Source organism: Uloborus diversus, chromosome 4, assembly GCF_026930045.1.
Source record: "Uloborus diversus isolate 005 chromosome 4, Udiv.v.3.1, whole genome shotgun sequence".
Taxonomy (NCBI): domain Eukaryota; kingdom Metazoa; phylum Arthropoda; class Arachnida; order Araneae; family Uloboridae; genus Uloborus; species Uloborus diversus.
The window spans coordinates 124,834,037-124,854,793 of record NC_072734.1 but is presented as its reverse complement, the minus strand read 5'-3'; the positions used below and the strand labels follow the sequence as shown (position 1 = coordinate 124,854,793).

The 20,757-nt window shown below is 32.1% G+C and overlaps 1 protein-coding gene across 1 annotated transcript in view; it reads left to right on the top strand.

Moving 5' to 3' along the window:
* The window catches only part of LOC129220818 (DNA-dependent protein kinase catalytic subunit-like), a gene marked incomplete at its 5' end in the record, with an annotated part of 269,314 nt that overhangs the window by 100,310 nt on the left and 148,247 nt on the right, over nt 1-20,757 (top strand). The window contains 7 exons of the mRNA XM_054855249.1: nt 1,049-1,202; nt 2,551-2,749; nt 6,678-6,865; nt 6,897-7,044; nt 8,993-9,231; nt 17,154-17,289; nt 20,047-20,139. Of these exons, the coding sequence (XP_054711224.1) occupies nt 1,049-1,202; nt 2,551-2,749; nt 6,678-6,865; nt 6,897-7,044; nt 8,993-9,231; nt 17,154-17,289; nt 20,047-20,139 (1,157 nt within the window). The remainder of the gene's footprint in view (nt 1-1,048; nt 1,203-2,550; nt 2,750-6,677; nt 6,866-6,896; nt 7,045-8,992; nt 9,232-17,153; nt 17,290-20,046; nt 20,140-20,757) is intronic.

Genomic DNA, 20,757 nt, shown 5'->3' with positions numbered 1-20,757 from the left:
TCCCTTTTAAACAAATTTTCCAAGCATTCAATAAGATTTCTATGGTAGATGTACATGTGTAGGTACAATAGTTCTTTTGAATCAAGAGTAGGAATTGTATTGTTTTTCACATTTTCTGCCATTCCTTCATTCCTTTCTATTTAGTTCCCATCATAAAAATATGAAAATGACGTTGCTATTGACTAAAAAATGTTGTCTACAAGTGTTAGTTTTTTTTTTTTTTTTGCTTTGCAATTTTAGGGATTAAAAACTTTTGATATCAAATGATCTATTTTAAAACTGAGTCAATATGTTATACAGTCGCACACCAGTTTAACGAACCTCTATTTAACAAATTTCACGATTTAGCAAATTTTTCTTTTTCTCCAATTAAATTGATGGCAAAACCCCTATTTACCGAATAATAAACCCCAAACTAACAAATTATTTTTAAAGTTTTTTTTTTTTTGTAATTTGAGTTAGGAAATGTTGGATTGTTTTCCAAATAACACATCCATCTTGTCCGAAGCATAAAAAGACTTTTCTTGGAATCAGCCATTTTTAACGGCAACCAATGAATAGCGATTCTGATGCAGAAGGCCATAATGAAACTCTGATTTAAACTGTTACTTTTTTAAATGCTTTACATGGCATAGAAACTAAAAACATATATCATGCATATTGTTGTAAATGACACAATATTTTCTTCTCTCCATAAAGTTGAAAGATAACTATTTCGAGTCAAGTATCAAGGAAATTGTCAAACATTTACTGTTCAGTACTTTAAAATTTCAAATTAACTAGTGTGTAATAAGTCGCAGAATGCTGAATAAAAAGTGTACACTTTCTAATCATGAATATTTTTGTGCAGTTACTTATTAGGGTTTTTAGATTTGGTAAGTGCATTTTTTATCACCCCAATATTACGAATAGCCCTGATTTAACGTATAAAAGTTACGGTCCGGATGAATTCGTTAAATCAGGGTACAATTGTACTTCTAAACCATTGTTTCAAGCTGTTATGCTTAAACAGATTTTTGTTTTATTTTTTTATGTTTTCTTACTTTAGGTGAATCTTTTGCTGATTTGTTTTCATCTGTAAGGATATTTCATGAAGTTGAATATTTTATAAAAAATGTATTGAAGGATCCTCTTTCAGCTGTAATTAGCCATAAAGGTCTCAATCAAGAATTTACACCTAATGAAGTACTAAAGTATAATAGGTAAAGTAGTTATCGATTGAAAATAAGTTTTCCCCTTTTACACTTCGTTTTAGCAGTTTATTTTATATCATTGCATTAATATTGGCTTCAATGGTGATAAAACTTTGTGCCTTTTCTTCTGCTCATATACAATGCTGATTTTGTTGTCAGTGTTTGAAAATATTATATTTTCCAAAATATTTGCTATTTTGATATCTATTGGATATTTTGATTTACCTCAGATTTATTCAATCAACACAAATTAAATTCTTTAAATAGCAGCTGTATATTCCAATCACACTGTTGTTTACTTTTCTATATTATTATTATGTCGACTTATAATTAATGTTTCTTTCATTATTCATCAACCAAGTGTACAAGTAAGAGATGCAGACTTTTTGTCTGAAAAATTATGCTCATTTCAAAAGAGTGACAAAAAATATTTTATTCAAAGTATGGTTCATCGCTTCTTATGAATTTTCCCCCATCTTTTGTGCAGTTTTGAACACTATGCTGTGAAAAAATTTCTCTTTGGCTATGATTAACTCATCAACCTGTTAATTTACATTCTTATATGAATCAAATTGCTGCTCAGCAAGTGCGTGACCCATAGATGCAAACAAGTAGTAATCGAAAGGAGGCAAGTCTGGTGAATAAGGCATATAGGATGGAGATTCTCAGCTTAGTGTTTACGACGTGTCAGGAACTTGTTTTAGTATGTGATGGAGCATTGAGCATGAAGAAAATTATTTTTGTGTTGCCTATTTCAGTATTCTGGCCTTTCACCTAATTATAAAAGCTTGTTGGCTAATTCCCAGTTGCTTGGTGAGTTCTTTGTGTGTTTGTCTTCATCCAATAATGCTTACAATTTCACACCTCTTTTTTTTTTTGGCGGTTTACCATGTTAGTTGTGTACAGTATCAAAGTTTCCATTTTTGAGAAGCCTAAACCATCTTTCACAAGTATCTCGAAATGGCACATGTTCATCATAAGTTTCTCATAGCAATTGATATGATTCATCAACAGTTTTTTTCAAGTGTAAACAAAAACAAAAAAATTATGCAGTCAGCAAATGCTGGATTTCAATTTCGATATATTGAACACAACAAAGCAACACTTTGCACACACAGTGGGAAAAAAAGTGGCCACTATCTCAAAAAAGTGACTACAAATAAAATTTTTGCTACTGGCCACTGAGGATTAATCAATTTCCCTAGTTTTGCCTTTTACCAGGTGTCCCATCACCTAAAAAATGGCCCTGGAAATAATATATTTTGTAACTGTTGTTGGCAATCTAAATCTAGCTTAAGCAACAAATCATTCTTTTTTCTTGATATTCTTGATTTAACATTTTTTATTTATTCTGTAGATTGAAATGTACAGTGTTTGTGAGACTGATGAGTTTTATCACTGTTGTGTTTGATGCCAAAATTTACTGGTTTTGGGAGAAATTAAAACAATTATGGAATCAATATTTGTGGGAAGGAATTATGTTATGCATCATAGACCCTTCTTCTATTGGATTTGATATGTCTGATGCAGAAATAATTACAAATTTGCCTTTAGAAGTAAGTTTGTCAATTTCCTTTTCTGATATTTTTATTTCTTAAAGTTATTTTTATGTTGATCCTTTTTAAAACTTATACTTGTTTTTTTATGTAGAATTTTGTTACATTCTTTTTTAGATCTGAAATTTTCATGGCAATTCTTGCTTACAATCCAGCGGAATAATAATAATGTAAGATCAATATATTGTAAATTAACTGGCTCACTCGATATGACATCACATGCAATTCCAGAACTTCAATTTGATGTTTCATTGAGCCGTTCAGGACGGGAGTCCACAGAAGAAAGTGCTGCCTCAGGACAGTAGCAGTTACTAGCGAACTGTATGTACAGGCCGGCGCAATTTCTCCCGCTAAGCCTATTATGCAATTTTGGAAAGTGTGCATTACATAATAATGGATAAAATGTACACTTTATGCAGAAATGAAATAATTTTTAATTATGTGATATAAAACATTATAATTTCACTTATAATAAAAAAATTTGATTGAAATAATTAAAATTTAGAATAAAAATGTAAATGTGTTGTATTTCAGTGTTGCTAAAATAAACCAAATTAAACACTAAATGTAGACACAAAAAATGAAAAATTATAAAAAATATTTTTACTTAACTTTTGAAATACTTGAAGAATACTGTAATAGTTAATATTTCAAAACCATATGAAAAATCTCAAAGCACGGATCAACGAAGAGACCAACATTGCACATTTTACATTCATAGGAAGTGTCACGCCTTTTATTGTGTCTTGAGCAAACTACACATCTTCTTCTAAGTTTTTTGCCAGCTTTTGATGCACATATTTTGGGAAAATGACGGCCACTAAGCCTCAACGGATTTGTACCAGGAGATCTCACAGTTGTTTTACTTTGTTTTGCTTCCATAATTTCATGGACAAGGTGCAATTTGAATTGGAAGAGAAATAGTTCCTGAGGATGGTGTTTTTTAAAAAGGACGTAGCTATTAAAATTTGCCATATCAAAAAAACCAAAAAACAGCTTTTTGTACCATTTGATGGTTTTTCTACGCTGGATAGTGTGTCATCACAGAATCACCAAGATCAATACCTCCCATGTTACGATTGTAATCAAGAACACACTGAGGTTTCAAAATTTCATTTCCAGATTTCCTGTCCTTTTTTCCCATTGATGCAGTATTTGCCCCATGGAATATAGTTAGCATCAGCACGCTTTTCTTTTCATCCTGAAAATTTATGACATTTATTCCATCTTTTCGAAGCGCCTGTGGTAAATTTTTCGGCATTCCTATGCGATTTTTCATGACAGTTCCGCAAACATGTGTTTTATTTTCTTTTAGATGCATTGCTAGTTCTGGGGACACAAAGAATCTATCTAAGTACAAGTTGTAACCTTTCCCTCTTAAGTCCGACAACAAGGATTTAACAACACGTTCCCCATATGTGCGCCCTGCTTCAACTAAAGATGTTTCCTTTCCGGTGTAAACAATAAAGTTCCAAATGCATCCAGTTTCAGATTCACACAACTTGTATATTTTAATCCCATATCTGGATCTCTTTGATGGAATGTACTGTTTAAAGCCTTATCACCCCTTCCAAGCAAAAAGACTTTCATCAACACAGATATTTCTGTCAGGTGTATATAAAGTTTTAAAGTTATCTTTCAAGCACTCAAGTACTGCATTTAATTTATCAAGTTTTTTTGCAGTAGATGAAGAAGTAAAGTGCAAATGCCTGAATATATCCAGGAATCAATCACGTGACATAGCTGAGTTAAAAAAGGGAGTAGAAACTACTGCATCGGTTGAAAAATATAACTTGAAGGACAGTTTTCTTATTATACGCATAATTATAACGAGACCCAAAAATACATACATTTCACTAATTTTAACATCATCAAACTTTTTTGGATGAACTGCAAATGTGCTTAGTGCATTAATATCTATTACACAGATATTTTTTGCATAAGAATTAGTTTCTTTCACAATACTTTCGACCATGCTTTCAGTGAAAAGCAAATTAAAAAAGTTCAATTCAGTCTGCAAGGGCACTGAAATATTCTCCACAAGTCCCGGTTTTGAAGTAAAATCAATTTTAGAGGGTTCCTCAACGTCGCAACTCCATTCACATGGTAGAATCGGAACTGATACACTACTATTATTATTATTATTATTATTATCATCTTCTATTTCAGAGTCTGAAGGATCAGAACTACTACATGAAGCACTCAGATAATTTATAGTTGTTTCATTTTCATCATCGGAAAAATCCATAGATGGATCATTCATTACTTTAGAGATTTCTTCCTCAGAAAGATAACGTAGTCTTTTAGCCATGGCTTCAAAAATGAATATGAAAGTAAAACCCATGCTAGAATATCTCTTGTAAAATCCCATTCTAAAACAAAACAGAAACTGTAAACAACCACTTCAAAATGAGTTAATAGGATCTTTACCACGTGCTTCCCTTTCCAGACGTCATCACGTGTTTATATTAGCATTCACGAAAACCCAATAAATGACAGACACTTGCCAGGCCCCTATCTGATGTCAGAGAGAGAAATACTAATGTAGGACAGCAATCATTTGAACGGAACATGTATATGTAACGCCATCTAATAGTAAACATTTGGTTCCAAATCTAAAACGCAAAAGAGCGTCGTTAGGCCAGCTGCATGCTATTTACTGTAACGCACGGATGCGTCTTTCATCTCTGAAGAACCACCTAGCGCTGACGTAAAGACACGTCGCTCGTCCCGAACGGGTTAAATAGAAATTGTCGTGTGTTCTTCATGAGGGGGGGGGGGGAGCGAGAAAGAATACATGCAGGCATTTAAGCAGTTAGTGTTTCTTTTCTAGTACATTTCAGGTGATCAAGAATTGTGAAACTGGATAAATTTAATCTTGGCAAGCTTATAGGTTGTTATTCAATGCTTTGCATCAATCAATGACTTTATTCTGCTTTCATTAAGGGGGGGGGGGGTACCAGTTTAGGAAGCTGAGATTTTAGTTTCTGTGAATTTTTTTAACGGGAAAGAAAGAATCAGAATTTCTTTGAATTTGGAGGATATTTATTCATTTTTTGAAGTATACCTTGTAATTCTTTCAAGTCGTTTCCACCAGAAATAGTGAAGTTAGAAGCTGCTGTCGCCATCAAAGTTGGTTGTTGGTGGGCATTACCAGAGCCACAATTTTTATCTGTAATAATCACAATTTTTCTTTCTTGTAAAAATTATATTTCCTAAGAATATGAACCTGATTGTGATCGAAAAACTAGAAAATCGCATGTTTTTGAGTTGTTTGATTACAATGTCATGTTTTTCTACCTTTTTTTTCACATTTCTTGCATTAAAAAAAATATTTTTATTAATAATATCATCCCAGAATTATGTTCATATAGAGTACAATTGAATACAAATTATTCACACAAATTTTCAAAATGATTGGTCAATAATTCTTTGAGCTGGAATGCTCACCAGTTGAAAGAAAGTTGTTTCGAGAAAAACGTGTTTGAAAAAAAAATACTGTGAACGTTTTTGCATCTCCACAGTCATTTAAGTGCTCACAGCATTAGAACTAATCATATTTTTCACTAAAATTTTGGTAACATATTCTTGAATTGTGGATTTTTTGACCCGTCTAAATTGGTTTCTCCCCTTAACTTCACGAGCAAAATTACTCTCGGAAAAACCCAATGTACGGAAAAGAGGAAATACATTGAAATTAAATTGTTCTTCTCAGGTTTACAAATGAATAGCAGAAACAGATTTAATATTTACTTCTTTTTCAATACAAATGAACAAGAAAAATACGAGGACTTTTTTCTATTATCTGCGTGACCAGCTTTATTTTCTATTAAAATTCTAATTTCCCATTTCCAATTAACCGGAATTTATTCTTGATTCATTTTTTTTAAACGTCAAAGTGTGTTTAATCTTTCTTTTTAATTTTTAGACACGAATGTTCATTCAGAAGTGCTTATCAAAGAGCCCAGAGTTTCAGGCATATTGCTGCACCTTTCTCCACCAGAAATTGGAATATAATTTAGCCAAAAAGTTTCCCATTTCTTTAAAAAATAATCCTGATCCCATAAAAATGCTCCATTTGTTAAATGGTTATGAGCAATTAATCAAAGCTGGGATTTGGCCATCTTCTGGTTCTGTAAACAAAAAAAAATGAACTTGCTAATAATTTATTAGAAACTGTATGGAATGAATCAATTATGATGGATGGTGGTTCTTGCAAGAAAGTAGCCTTGAGTCCAGCAGCTTTTCAACTGGCAGATAAAATGCTCTGTGTAGCGTTTGGCCTTGGAGTGAAAGTGAGTTGGTTTTTTAAGTATTATAAACCTCTATTACATTTCAAACCATTTTTCAGGACCTACTTTTTTAGCCTACTTTCCCAGTAAAAGTCAGAGAAAGAAGAAAAAAGCATGAAAGAAATCTTAATGCATCTTGAAAATATCACGCAAAAAAAAAAAAAAAAAAAAAAAAAAAAATAAATAAATAAATATCAAAAAATTAAAAATTTTAAAGTGTGTATTGAGATGGGGGAAAATGTCTGTCGGTCGGTCTGTCCCCCCTAATAACTTTTGAGTGAATAGTCCGATTCCAACACCATTTTTTTTGTTCGAAAGATCTCGGCGAGGACACCTCATTCTTATATTTCTTTTTTTGATTTAAATTATTTTTGGTTCAATTTTGAACAGTTCAAATCTTATAACATTAGCACCTATGGGGAAATTCAAGGCAGTTCTGAACTTAAAGGCGAATTTGCTTCAAACAAACTTTGTAGGAAAAAGCTTTTGATGAAAAACTTGTTTATAAAATAGCTTTTTGATTTGAACAATTTTCCGTTCAATTTTGAACAGTTCAGATCCCTTAACATTAGCTCCTACAGGGAAACTGAAAGTAAATGTAATTTACTTCAAAAATATTTTGTTGGAAATAGCTCTTGACGACAAACTCTCTACTCCAAGAATTTGGGGGCACTTGACTCCGACTCCTTTGCCCAAGACTTAGTCGGACTCCGACTCCCCGACTTCAACTCTGACTTTGTAGCTTTGGCAAAAATTTATACATGGAGGAAAAATGACCGACTCCGACTCCTTTATCCCAAAATAAATCCGACTCTGCAAACATTGGAATAGTTCCAGACTTTAAGGGAAATGACCAATTCCAACTCGGAATCTAATACCTTCGGCTCCTGAATCTGACTCTTTTGTCCTAAAATGAAACTGACTCCGACTCGGCAGCCACTGTTTTAAATGTGAAATAATTATTGTTGATTATGACTTGTTTTTATTTTCACTTTAAAGCTTTACTTTATGTATTCAGTTTTCGGTAGATAAACTCGAAGTCCTTTATGTTTCTACATAAAGATGTATGCAGACGATTTTTTTTTTGACAATGAAAAATATTTCTTTAAGTTGACATTTTATTGTTTTTATTTATTTTGGAAAGTATATTAATTCATTTCAAAAACTTTTTTGGACACAGGGGAAAAACAAACAATTTTTTTTTTTTTTTTTGATATGATGTATTTATTTTAATGAGCTTATTAATTTCAATTATTTTTTTCTTTTTTAAAGCAGTTAAAGAATTTTTTCAATGGAAAAAAGTATACTAACTGCTTTGTTTAAAACATGCTGCTATTTTATTTGTTCATTTATTTATTTATTTATTTATTTTATGCATCTAATTTTAGATGAGTGAGGCATATTTTATTCCTAGAAATCAGCTTACAATATTGAAAAATTATGTTTGAAACAATTAGCGATTTTAGCTATTTTTGAGAATATTGATCACATACTAGAAAGTAGATATGGGTATACGGGGAAAGTTGGCTCATTTAGTTTTAGACAGAATTTCTTATTATATCTTTATTGGATTTAAATACAAATACAAAAGTAATGACCATAAACAGGTCATCACTTTTATATTTGTATAACCTGCCACTTTAATCACCCCCCTCCCCCAATTTAAAAAAAAAAAAGTTTTGTTTAATAAGTGCAAAGCTGCTGTTTATTTTAAAATTTTTATTTTGAGAATTTTTGTACATTGAGTTACATAAATTATATATTTTTTAAAAGAGATAGATATCTGTTTCAAAGCAATATATTTTTTTCTTCTTCAGTAGCTTCTTGTGAGTTCCTTAAAAACTTTTACCAGTCCAACATCCTAAATTGCTTAGAATATTTTAATCTACAATATTTTCATTAGATTTTAAAATTTCTTAATCCTTAATTTCTGTTTTTTTTCCCCCACCAGACTGATGAACTAGCTGATAAATTTATATCTCCCACAACTGGATCTGGTGCTGATTCTAAAAAATCTGGAGTTCTAATATTTGGAATTTATAGTGCTTCCATCTGTTCTTATGCTGCAAAACATTCCAGCCCTTTTGTAGCATTTCTGGTCAATAAGTTGAGTCCAAGATCCTTTAGTGAGATATCCATCTTATTGAAATTTATTGACTATGTGGCTTGTACAAAAACATTGAGAAGAGAGTAAGTTTTGTTTTCGTTACAATTTGCATGAGTTATCCTTCTCATTTAAGAATGTCAAAAATAGGATTACAAAGAAAATTTTTCATGAAATTTTCATTTCAATGGAATTTATATGTGAATGGATTATTTTCAGAGCTGAAAACTACATTGCAGTTAAATTTACCGATTCAAATACCACTTTAGAGTGTTATCTAAGTTTCTTATCTTAACCTTTAGCTTGTAGTGGTACTTATACTGTACTGCAAAAAAGAAAAAAGGCTTTCCTTACAACACCCATACAAATGCTGAAGTGCAGATTTCAGCCCCTTTCCAAGGTTTTGAGAGGAAAGAATTCAACAGGAAGTAACAAAATAAGCTAGTGTAATAAACATTTCCTGTCTTTGTGCAGTGGACTTTCAATAAAAGTGGTGATGATGAACTGTTTGGTGTGCATTTACAGAGTGTCTGCTGATACTGTTGAAACGCAGGAAATGTACTGGAAATTTTATCACTTATGGGTTAACTGTAACTGTACTGGAACTTTTATTGCATGTGAGAAATACTAGAGTTATGGAAAAATATTTTTAAAAAAATGAATTTAATTTGCTAGAGAATGATGTATGAATGAATTTAATTAAGAGACAGAGAATTACATAGAAATACAGTAGCCCCTCGTTATATCGCGTCTTGATATATCGCTCCTTTCTAATGTCTCCCAAAATATTAAAACCTAAAAAAAAACCTTGCTTAAGCTAGAAACCATTCATGAAAACATATGGTATTACTCAGAAAAGGTCTTTATCTACTTTATTTTGTCAATGAACAAAACGAAGATGCTCCTGTTTTTCTGAATTTGTTGGAAAAGCAGCGGCAACTCCTGCCATCCAAATGTACATACATGCAGTATATTTTAGTTTAAAATATAGTTTGCATTTTGGAAACTACTTGGCATTTTCTTTTTATCAATACTAAGACCTTTACAATGAGTGAGAGGCAGCAAGCAGGTGTCATACTGGTCCAAGCAGAAGAGAACATACGCCCTCTCTAACTACCTGTTAGTGCAGAAAAGATTTGTGCTTGGTTGCACAATTCGGGATTTTCATCAAAGAAAGGAAGAATGCTCTGGACGGGTGACAAAATTTTCTCTAAACAATCTGGTTACTTTTACTTTTCACATCCTTTCTACTGCAAATCGAAGGGATTAGGACGTTTACTGGTAATAAGAGGGTATTGGAATGCTCACTGTTACCACACTAGCTAATGAAGATCATCTTTAACTCAGGGTTGTTTGGTTTAAACCACGTTGGTTTAAACCACGCTGGTTTAAACCATGGTTTAAATCAATTGGTTCTTTTTTTTTTAAACCATGTGGTTTTTTTAAAAATTGTTTTTAAAAAAAAAAGCCAAAAAAAAAAAAAAAAAAAAAATCCATTTTACAGGTTTACATTGATTTCCCCACACATATTGAAAAATATAAAATTCCATTTATGCTAAGTTCCTAGCTAAGTTTCAGAGATAAATACTAAAATTGCAAAGTTGCGTCTTTAAAATGTATTACAAACTTTAATCGAAAAAAAATATTAATATATTTTTTATTTCATATATGTGCCATAAAGCAGATTTCAGTCAACTTCCATCATTATGCTTAATTTGCATGATTAGTTAAGATTTACTAAGGATTGAATCTTTTATTGTAGATGCAATCCATTATATTGCTCACTCCTGTTGCAGGGGGTGTGACATTTTTGCCCATTTATTTGCACTTTCCTGGAATTTTAACTTTGACTTGTAAGGTAATCAACAGTCTAACTTAATTGTTTGCACCTAAAAATTAAAATTTGTTCTGAGGTGAACACAAATAATATTTTTTGAATCAAATTAAAAAAAAAACTTTATACTTCACGTATATAACGTTTTTGGCAAAAAAATTTTCTTGAAATAGAATTTGCTAAACATTTATTTGTTCTAAAGAGTTTGCATTTAATATTTTTTAAATTTCAATGCTGGATGCAACATGTATGCCAGTAAATAAGCTGTAATTTAAGCCATGTTACACCAATTTTTGTATTTTTGATTTGGTTCTTTGTTTTAGCGGTAGTCGATATCTTTTCCAAGTCTTTCCAAAATGAGAACGGAGTCGAATATAGAGCAGAACTTTTTTTTTAAACTTTGTCAGTACAACAGCAATCGATTTTTTGACTGTTCAATCATGTACTGTTGTACATTTTGCTTTACTTCAATATTTGCGACATTGTGTATATAAAAATCAACATTATGTAAGATCAGAAAGAAAAAATATGAAAATTGTTCTTTTGAAAAGATTATGCTTAAAAATATAACTTTTACTTTTATTCGATAATTATTCATATTATGTTAGTTTTATAAAGTTTTTTTTCTTGGATCTTCATTATATTTTATCTTAACCCGCATCACAACCACTTCTTGAAGCATTTTATATCATAAAGGGTCTATATATACATGCATACTAATATATTAATCAAGTCAAATATTTCAATCAATATTTCCCCGCAGAAAGTTATTTTAATTATTTAATTTAGTTACAAGATTTTGTTCTTATGTCTTTAATTAATCAAGAAATTAGGTATAATGTGACTATTGAATAACTGTTAACAGGGCCGGACTGGACCGTTAAAATGGCCCGGGCGATTACACAAAACTGGCCCATAGCTCAGGGGTAACCCACCCCCCCTGTACACAATCTTGCAAGTTTAAGGGTTTTTTAAAAATGGAAGGAGAAAAAAGAAACAAAACAAATGCAGGGCCATCGCAAGGTCAAAAATTTGGGTAGTGTGAGTTTGGCGGCCATTTAATTTTTAACTTATTTTAACACAGAGAGAGAGAGAAAGCGAGAAAAATTTTAGCTTCTGGTTTAAGAAAAGATCATTATAAGTTTGAAGTGTTAGCAATATAAACCTAATCGTAAGTGTAATATTCTCTCAGTTATAGGGAGTTCGGTTTCTCCTCAGGAAAATTTCCGAAATTGTAGTTTTATAAACGCTGTTTTACACAATCTTTATAGTGTCGGGGGAGGGACGATTTCGAGGACCCTCGCCCGGTAATTTTTCGAAGTTGAAACTTTACAAATACACGTGTAGATTATCTTCTATTATGATAGGGGGGATGGGTAAGGGATCTTCTTCAGAAAATTTTCGAAATGATAGTTCTAAAAACGCAGTTTCAGCCGATCTTTGGTGATGCAAGGGAGAGAAGATATGGAGGAATTTTTAAGCCTCTTCTTAAAATTTTCGAAATTGAATTCTTAAAGGATCTCGAGATTAAATGGAGAAGTTTTCTGAGAGTCTCTTCCCGGAAATTCGCCGAAATTGCAGTTTTAAAAGTGCACTTTCAGACTCTCTTTGGTACTGTTCGTGAGAGGAGAGGCTTGGGCGCTCGATAATTTTTCAAACCTGAAGTTCTAGAAACACAGTTGTAGATGATCTCCAATTAATGTTATGAGAAGAGGGGGTTCAAAGGCCCTCCTCCAAAAATTGTTTGGAAGTGATGCCTGTTATCGAAAGTTCAGATGATCTTTAATAATGGACAGGAGGCGCTTCTAAGGGTTACTGGGGTATGCTCCCCCTGGGAGTTTTTTGAAATTGTCCTAAATACGCAATTGTGGAGTTTGGAAACTTTCCTTCGGAATGTTTCCAAAATCAAAGTTTCAAAAACACACTTCTAGGCTACCTTTGGTGACATGAAATGAAAGAGCAGGGTTGGAGGAACCCCTTCTTGGCTATCCTCTGTTATTTATTCTTTTTATGGTTAATGTGCAAAACCCACCCTCAGTATTCTTCTCCAAAACCACCGGACTCCTTTGGTTGTTTTGTACAGCCTAGTATTTTTATCCATTTGAAATACAAAGCTGTTTGATGCCAAAAAAAAAAAAAAAAACGAAAAACTTTTAACACTTTGGACTGATGTGGTGTACTTTGCAATCTCTTTTCCAGTTTTAATAATTTATTATTATTTTATTTTAATTCAAAATATCATACCTCCTGAATCTCTTGATTAAGTTTTTTTTTTAATTTTTTTTATTTATTTTATTTATTTTTTTACATTCAAACACTTTACACAACTGGTGCGCATATTCATTGCAGTATTTTAAAACTCTCCTATTGTATTTTAACATTTATTTATTTTTTTTTTTGAGCAATCACGATTGCTAATTGTTTTCACTTGACCGTACTACCGTACTTGACGTTCCTGTTCCTTTTTCAACCCAACCGTCTTCTGCACCCAAAGTTCCCGGCATCCAAAATGCTCGGCACCCAATCTTCCCATTTTGGTACCTCTATACCTTTTGAAGACGGCCCTGAAGTACACTCAGGGTCGACGAGAAGCCATGTAACCTAGTTGGAAACTACGGGCCCACCTCGGAGTCGTAACCGTATAAGTTTTAATTTATAAGGAGCCGGAAAACCAAGAAACAGCGGGTCCTCACTTTGACTTTCGGCGACTGTGAGTACACTCAAAAAATGCATAGTGAGCACTCCTAATATTAAACCTATATCCTGAGTTTGATTGCCTCCCAAGCCTCTATTAAACATGGGCCTGGCACTGGCGTCACCGAATTTGACGGTCCTTCGAACTTGTATTTATTAAGGGAGTGTAGCAAGTAAAATAAAATAATAATAAACGAGTTAAACTACAAATCGCAACCGGCTCCGTGACCCACCGGCCCTTCGGGCGATCGCACGATTGCCCAGTCCGGCCCTGACTGTTGATTACATGGAACCTTAATTACCTTCCGAAAATTAATTGTTTTTCTCGCAAATAGTATTTAAACCGAAAAAAACCCGGTTTAAACCAAAAAAACCTGGTTTAAACCAAAAAAAAAAACTTTTTTTTTTTACCAACCCTGCTTTAACTGCCATTTCATATTGATGCTGAAAATTTACTTAAATTTAAATCTTGTATAAGTTTTAATGTGTGTGATAGTAAATTTGTGAACTATATCGAAACCATTTGAAAATCATATCAAAAAGAGTGATTTCTAATTTACTTGTATGTGCTGGATGGATAACTATTTTTAATGAGCTTGGTTACATCACGCTTTCGGATATATCGCGCTTTATCTTTGTCCCCCGAAATGCGCAATATAACGAGGGGTTACAGTATTTTTGATTAATATAATAATTGTAATGATATTCTGTCCTGAGAAAGTAAACAGCAATATCTGCAAATTTTTCTTTTTCTTTTTGCATAGTACTTGTCTTCTATTTCACTCAAGCTTTTTATGTTTGGTTTACGTCAAAAATGAAGTGCAATAAGAGCATCAAATTTCAACATTTTATACTATTGTTTGGGTACAATCAAAAACTCCATCATCATCCAAACATCAAAAAGGAAGTGATTGGATGATCTAGAGAACTGTAAGTGGGTGAAAGGAGACCCTTTAATGGTATAAATAAGCTCTTAACTAAAGCCTACAATATTTTTCCACAAAAAAGTTATTACAGAACAAAATGAAAAGCTCATGGTACAGTATTAATATAATGGTTAAAATAAACATACATATGTGTGCAATGGCGGCTTGTGGGAGGGGCCAGAGGGGGCCCGGGACCCTCACTGTTTTTAGACACCAATTTAAACTTTTTATTTATTTTCCTTTTTTTTGTTCACTGAGACCGTGACTCAGCCTGCATGTTGTTTATTTCACATAGCATAAATGTTCTTCTCCCCCGATTCAGGCTATATAAAATAAACAACATACAGTAAAAAAAGAAGAAGCCTTCATTTGCGCAAGATTAGACTATTTGCTCCTTTCTTGATTCTTTGTCTTCAAATAATTAGCTTACTATAATGACAATTTAAAGAAGAAATCATTATTTTTCCGAATACCGTACAACATCGCTTAAAAGTTGCGTTAGAAAATCGCTTAAATTAACGTTTTTAGAGCTTCAATTTCGAAAAAGATTACCGTCCCTAATGTTACTAAATATGGTCTTACAATCGCGTTTTTAAGACTTCATTTTCAGAAAATATTCCTACATGGGCTCCCAAACTGCCTTCCTTCAATACCATCAAAAAACAGGTTTTTTTAAATAGCCACTTATGAAAACTTCTAAGTGGAACAGTCTCTGAACCCCTCCTCATACTATCATAGAATATTGCGCTTACATTTTTAGGACTTCAATTTTTAAAAAACTTCCAGGGGAAAGATCCAGGACCTCTTCCGTAAAAATCTTCAAAGTTTGTCTGCAATTGCGTTTCTGGAACTGCAAAGTCAAAAAATTGAAGGGGGAGGTGGAATTGATTTCCATTTATTTTTCAAAAAAGATAAAAAACAATCGGGGAGAGTCCTGGAGCTCCATCTCTTACCCTAATGTCAATAAATATGGCCTATAACCACGTTTTAAGGCTTCAATTTCAACAAATTTCTGTGTAATACACTGTACCATTCTTCCCTTTACATCACCAAAGACCGTCTAAAACTGCGTTTTTAAAATTACAAGTTTCAAAATTGAAAAGTTTGATAAGCAAATCAAATCAATCAAATGGATGAAATTTTTTTTCCTACTGTGCTCAACCCACCGTCCCCATAAAAATTATTTTCTAGTTGCCGTAGTTGTCTTGTGTTATATGTACGTGTATACCGTTACAAAATTATTTTTTTAATTCAAAAAATGTCGTCCCATTGTTACACAGAAATTATTACTTGTTTTAAATTACTGCTCATGAAGTTTTAAAGAAAATGTGAAAAGTTGAGCCGGCGTCCATGGGTCAGTTCAGACCCATGGACGCCGACAGATTCATATGCAGAAGGGTACACCCGCATGTAAATCGATAAGTTTTTTTTACTTGTTTTTAAATTTATTTTAGGTTTTTTAAAATTTAGTTTATTTATTTTTATTTTTTATATATTTTAAAGCAAATACTGATATGTATTTTTATCTTCGTTTAAGTTATTTAATTTACAGTTTTTACACATTTCTCTGATCATAACATTTTTGCATTTTTGTAGTTTGGTCTTGCTTAAAATAAAATTAATTTTACTCACTCAAAATAATTAGTTATTAAAAGATTAAAAATAATATTGCTATTAAAAATATTAGATTAATATTGCTTTTAAAATTTTTTTTATTTACTAGTGGTTACAGTTTTACCCCTAGTAGAAAGTTAAAAGGTCATTTAGTTCACCTGTATATTTACAAACATTGTACGGTGAATTTCTTGCCAATTTACTATGCTAATTTGGTCGCCCATGTTATGGTTCCAGGTAATAATTTGGTAGTTTACCCGTCCACATTATAATAATTCACTCGGTAAAATTTTCTTAAAATTGGAATAGAAAAAGAACAAAATCAAATTTTCAAAAAATCGCTTCTAGGTGGGCACCTAGAAGCGATTTTTTGAAAATTCCAGACAGACAGAAATACTTTTAGCTTTATTATTATTAAAGATTTTGAAAAGCCAGGAGGTGAAAGTTTCTCTCTTGCAGCCCTGTACCGGTGCTGCAAGTGAGACATATTGCAGCCCCCGAAAGCATGTTGGATATAAATGTGAGATTAATAATTTTTTTTTATGTATTTTGTAGCTTTTTCCTAGCTGATTAATTAAATTTTATTTTTGAAAGTCAAGGGGGAAGAGGGAGTGCACCACCTTGCTGGCAATCATTTACATAAACATGATATCAATATCTTTCATGATTTACTTAGTAGTTTAAGTATTTTGAAGCTTGTTTTGTGTTTAAAATGAATTTAATTTTATTTGTTTGACTCAAATGATTATTTTAATAAAGTTTAAATATTAAAAAAAAAAATTTTTAATTTTTACCGAGGGGGGGGGGAGGGTGCGAATGCACCCATGATCTGGCCCCCTCACTTTTTCAAGCCGCGAGCTGCCACTGTATTCATGAAAAAAAGTATCAGTTTTATCAAGACATTGCATAACAGACTAAATATGAATAAAAATATTTTCAGGTGTGGTAAAAGTGTTTTAGAAAGCTTTTTAGTTGGATGGCCCAAAATAACTAATTGGTGGCTTGCACACGAAGAAGCAGATAGCAGATACTCTATCCTTTCTATCATGTCAAAGATGCTTATCATAGATTCACAGGTGAAGATAACATGTTTTCTTGTTTCATTTATAGGGTATAAAAAGCAATATCCTACAAAAATATTTGTAAATTTCATTCAATCTATGCTATGTATTCACAGTTGAAGCGGCTTGGAGAAAAGTGCCAAAATTAAAAATAATAGTTTAAAAAACTAAAAAAACACGCTTTCGTAGCAAAATGAACTAAAAAGTGAAAAATAATCTTTGGATAATAGTAGTTGATCAATCACTTAATTTTAATGTAATACGAAAAAGCGTGGGGTGCTGTCTATTTACATTTTTGCTTGGACAACAAAGGGAAGAAATTCAAGACAAGTGATAAGAAGCCCCCCACGCTTTTTTGTATTACATTAAAATTAAGTGATTGGTCAACTACTATCATCCAAAGATTATTTTTCACTTTTTAGTTCATTTTGCTACGAAAGCATGTTTTTTTAGTTTTTTAAACTATTATTTTATTTTTCTGTTTTTTAGTCTTATGTTGGAGAATTATCAGGCGACGAAATTATTTATAAAAGAAGTGTGAGGTAATATGTTAAAGTTAAGAAAAGGGCACCCCGATGGGAAGCTACTGTTAGTCATCGATGTATGTTTGCGGAAATCATATTTATATTACTTTGAAAATTTGAGATGCATTTGAATAAAAGTTTTGTTCAACAATGGTCTGATCATTGATGAATTTCCAATTGAAGGCTCACCTAAATTTTGGCATCAAATTAGTTAAAAACAATTATATTTCGTATTCTAATTACCTTGGAACATTGGAACAAATTTTGTCTGATGCAGAAAAATTAAAGGTTTTTGTAGATATTTTTAAATAATTTTTGCAAGCATTTTTTAATGTATTTTTTAAAAATTTTCCTTTTTCACATTGTTGGATTTATTCCAAAATATTGATTAAAATTGGAGTAAACTTATAATTAAAAGAGTAAATTGATTAATTTGATTATAGAATATTGCATTGTCATCGGGTCTGAGGTTGCGTGCCGAATTTCAAAAGAATCCGATCGCAGGAAGTGGGCGAAATTTGAGCTGCAAAATTTCGTTACAAGATACACACATACATACATACATACATACAGGTGAAGCTAATAAAAGCATGTTAAAAAATTCAGAGATAACTAGTACAAATGGTAGGACGGAATTCCATCTACTTTGGGATAAGCGATGGTAGTAATAATCTTAATAGGTGCTGCCAAGTAGTGGTGCTCGTGACATTATGATTAGACAGGGCCGTAACCAGAAAATAATTTTGGGGAGGGTTAAAAACTTTCATACGGAGCATTGCGCTAGTGTTCAAGTTGTCGGGTTATCTACTATGAAAGCATTTTATGCAATTAATATACATATGGAAGACATTTGAGTTTTGGAACAATATTTTTTCGAAATTTTAAAATGTAAACGAACATTTAAATGTCAAACCAAACTTTTCAGGGGGGGGGGGTGACCATAAAAATCCCCCCCTTGTATACGGCTCTGTAATTAGATGAACTGTGCAAATGGTAGGTGGGAGGGACTTTGAGGTGCCATGCCATGTACAACATGATTGGACCATGGTTGCCTGATTAGTAAGGCATTGGACTTGTGATCGGATAGTCCCAGGTTCGATCCTAGCTGGTCGAAAATCTACTCTCCTTTCTTCATTAATCATGACTGGAGGACTTTAAATCTGCTCGTGGTCAAAGTCCTCAAAGTGAAACGATACCTCTGGGGGTGCTGGACCAGGGATTGCTCGGCTTCTGCTCTGGATCAAAAAATCACAGCTGTCTTCTGGGTTCCATCCAACTGGTTAAACTACAAATAATGGTAGGCATGGGGGACCCTGAAGTGAAAATATGTACTTTAAAATATGTATTTTAAAAACTTTCCAATGAAACCCTATTCTTACTTTCAGATTCTTTGGTTGTATGGATGTGTTTCATTATTCAAAAAATGCCTTGAAAATTTCAGAATTTCTAGCCATGCTGCTATGGAAGAGTTTTCTTAGAGTTACGATTTACGATTTCTAATCTTCAGCAATCATATTTCCAGAAAACTACGAACTTGGCATAAAATTATTGCATACATAAAACAATGTCATATTGAAGTTTTCCCCCCTCATTTAGATCTTGCATTGCAAAAAAAAAAAAAAAAAAAAAAAAAATTTCACCAAAATCCTAACTAGTTAGTTTATAAAATTGATATCTTTGACTGAGGCTGTGATCACAAGTTGAACTTTACTGTGAAAATAAATTGAAGATTTCTCTTCTCTGTGATATGTTGCAATAAAGTCAAAGTCATCTCAGTTTATATTTATTCTCCAAAATATTTTTTAAATATTTGGAGTAGGACAGATTGTTCTAAAGACATTATATAATAATTATTTTCCTGTGGCATGAAGAATGCCATGGGATTGATGTACTCTGTTTGAGAACTGATACAAAATAAAATCATAGCTGTTGTTAGTGGGAGAAAAAACTTATGTTTGTTACATGATTTTAGTAACGATTGATTAGTTTGCTGCAATTTGTGCTGCATAATACGAGAAGAAAATTACACAATTTATAAACTTTTTGACTCTTTTAGTGTGCAAGCAAATATTTACTGCATCTTGCTTTTATAAAATTTTTACTAACATTAAAAAATGTAGGGTCTACTTCTTTTGGTAATTTATTCAAAAACAGTTGTTGTTTTTCTGATTATGTGCTTGGATTATGTAAGTATATTGTGTTATTAATTCAATTGTATGACATTAAATGTTGATAAATCTTTAAACAGGTTGCCACAAATGTGTCTGGAAAATATTCCACATCTCTTTATTCAACATATGAACAGCTTTTGAGGAAAGAGGATTTGCCAATGGATTTTCTAGTAAGTAATTTTCCTGATTTTGAATTTTGATGAATGTTGTAAAATGCAATCTGCTTAGTTTCTTAAATTATGTCACTATAATGCTATGTCACTATACTTATTTAATTTATGCATTTTGAAATTTTACTTTTGGATTTTTCTTAACCACTTCCTCTGAACTAGATTTGTACTATAACAGCGCTCCTTGTAGCTGAACGTTCCTGTATGCTAAAGGGGACTAAAGTAGGCTAACAGGTAAAAAATATGAGAAATAAAAAAAAGCAAATTAATAAAAATTGTTTTAAAAAAATAATTATTAAAGCATGAAAGAAATAGTATATTGTAAAATATCTCTTCAAAACAAATATAAAAAACAGAAAATGAACTAAATTGAACTTAAAAACAAAATATTGTAACGGATTCGGTGCGACTTCCGCTTTCTTGAAATGAAGACACAGTTCTTGATAAAAACACAGGAAATTTATTTACACTATGTACAGGAAAGATCGTCATAAACTGCTAAATTATTCATCAGCAATAAAGCAATTATCACACAACACCGTAAACTCAACGTTTACACACGTATTTACTTCCAAATACGAAAACAACACAGCGAAATGCCTCGCTATAAACAGAGCA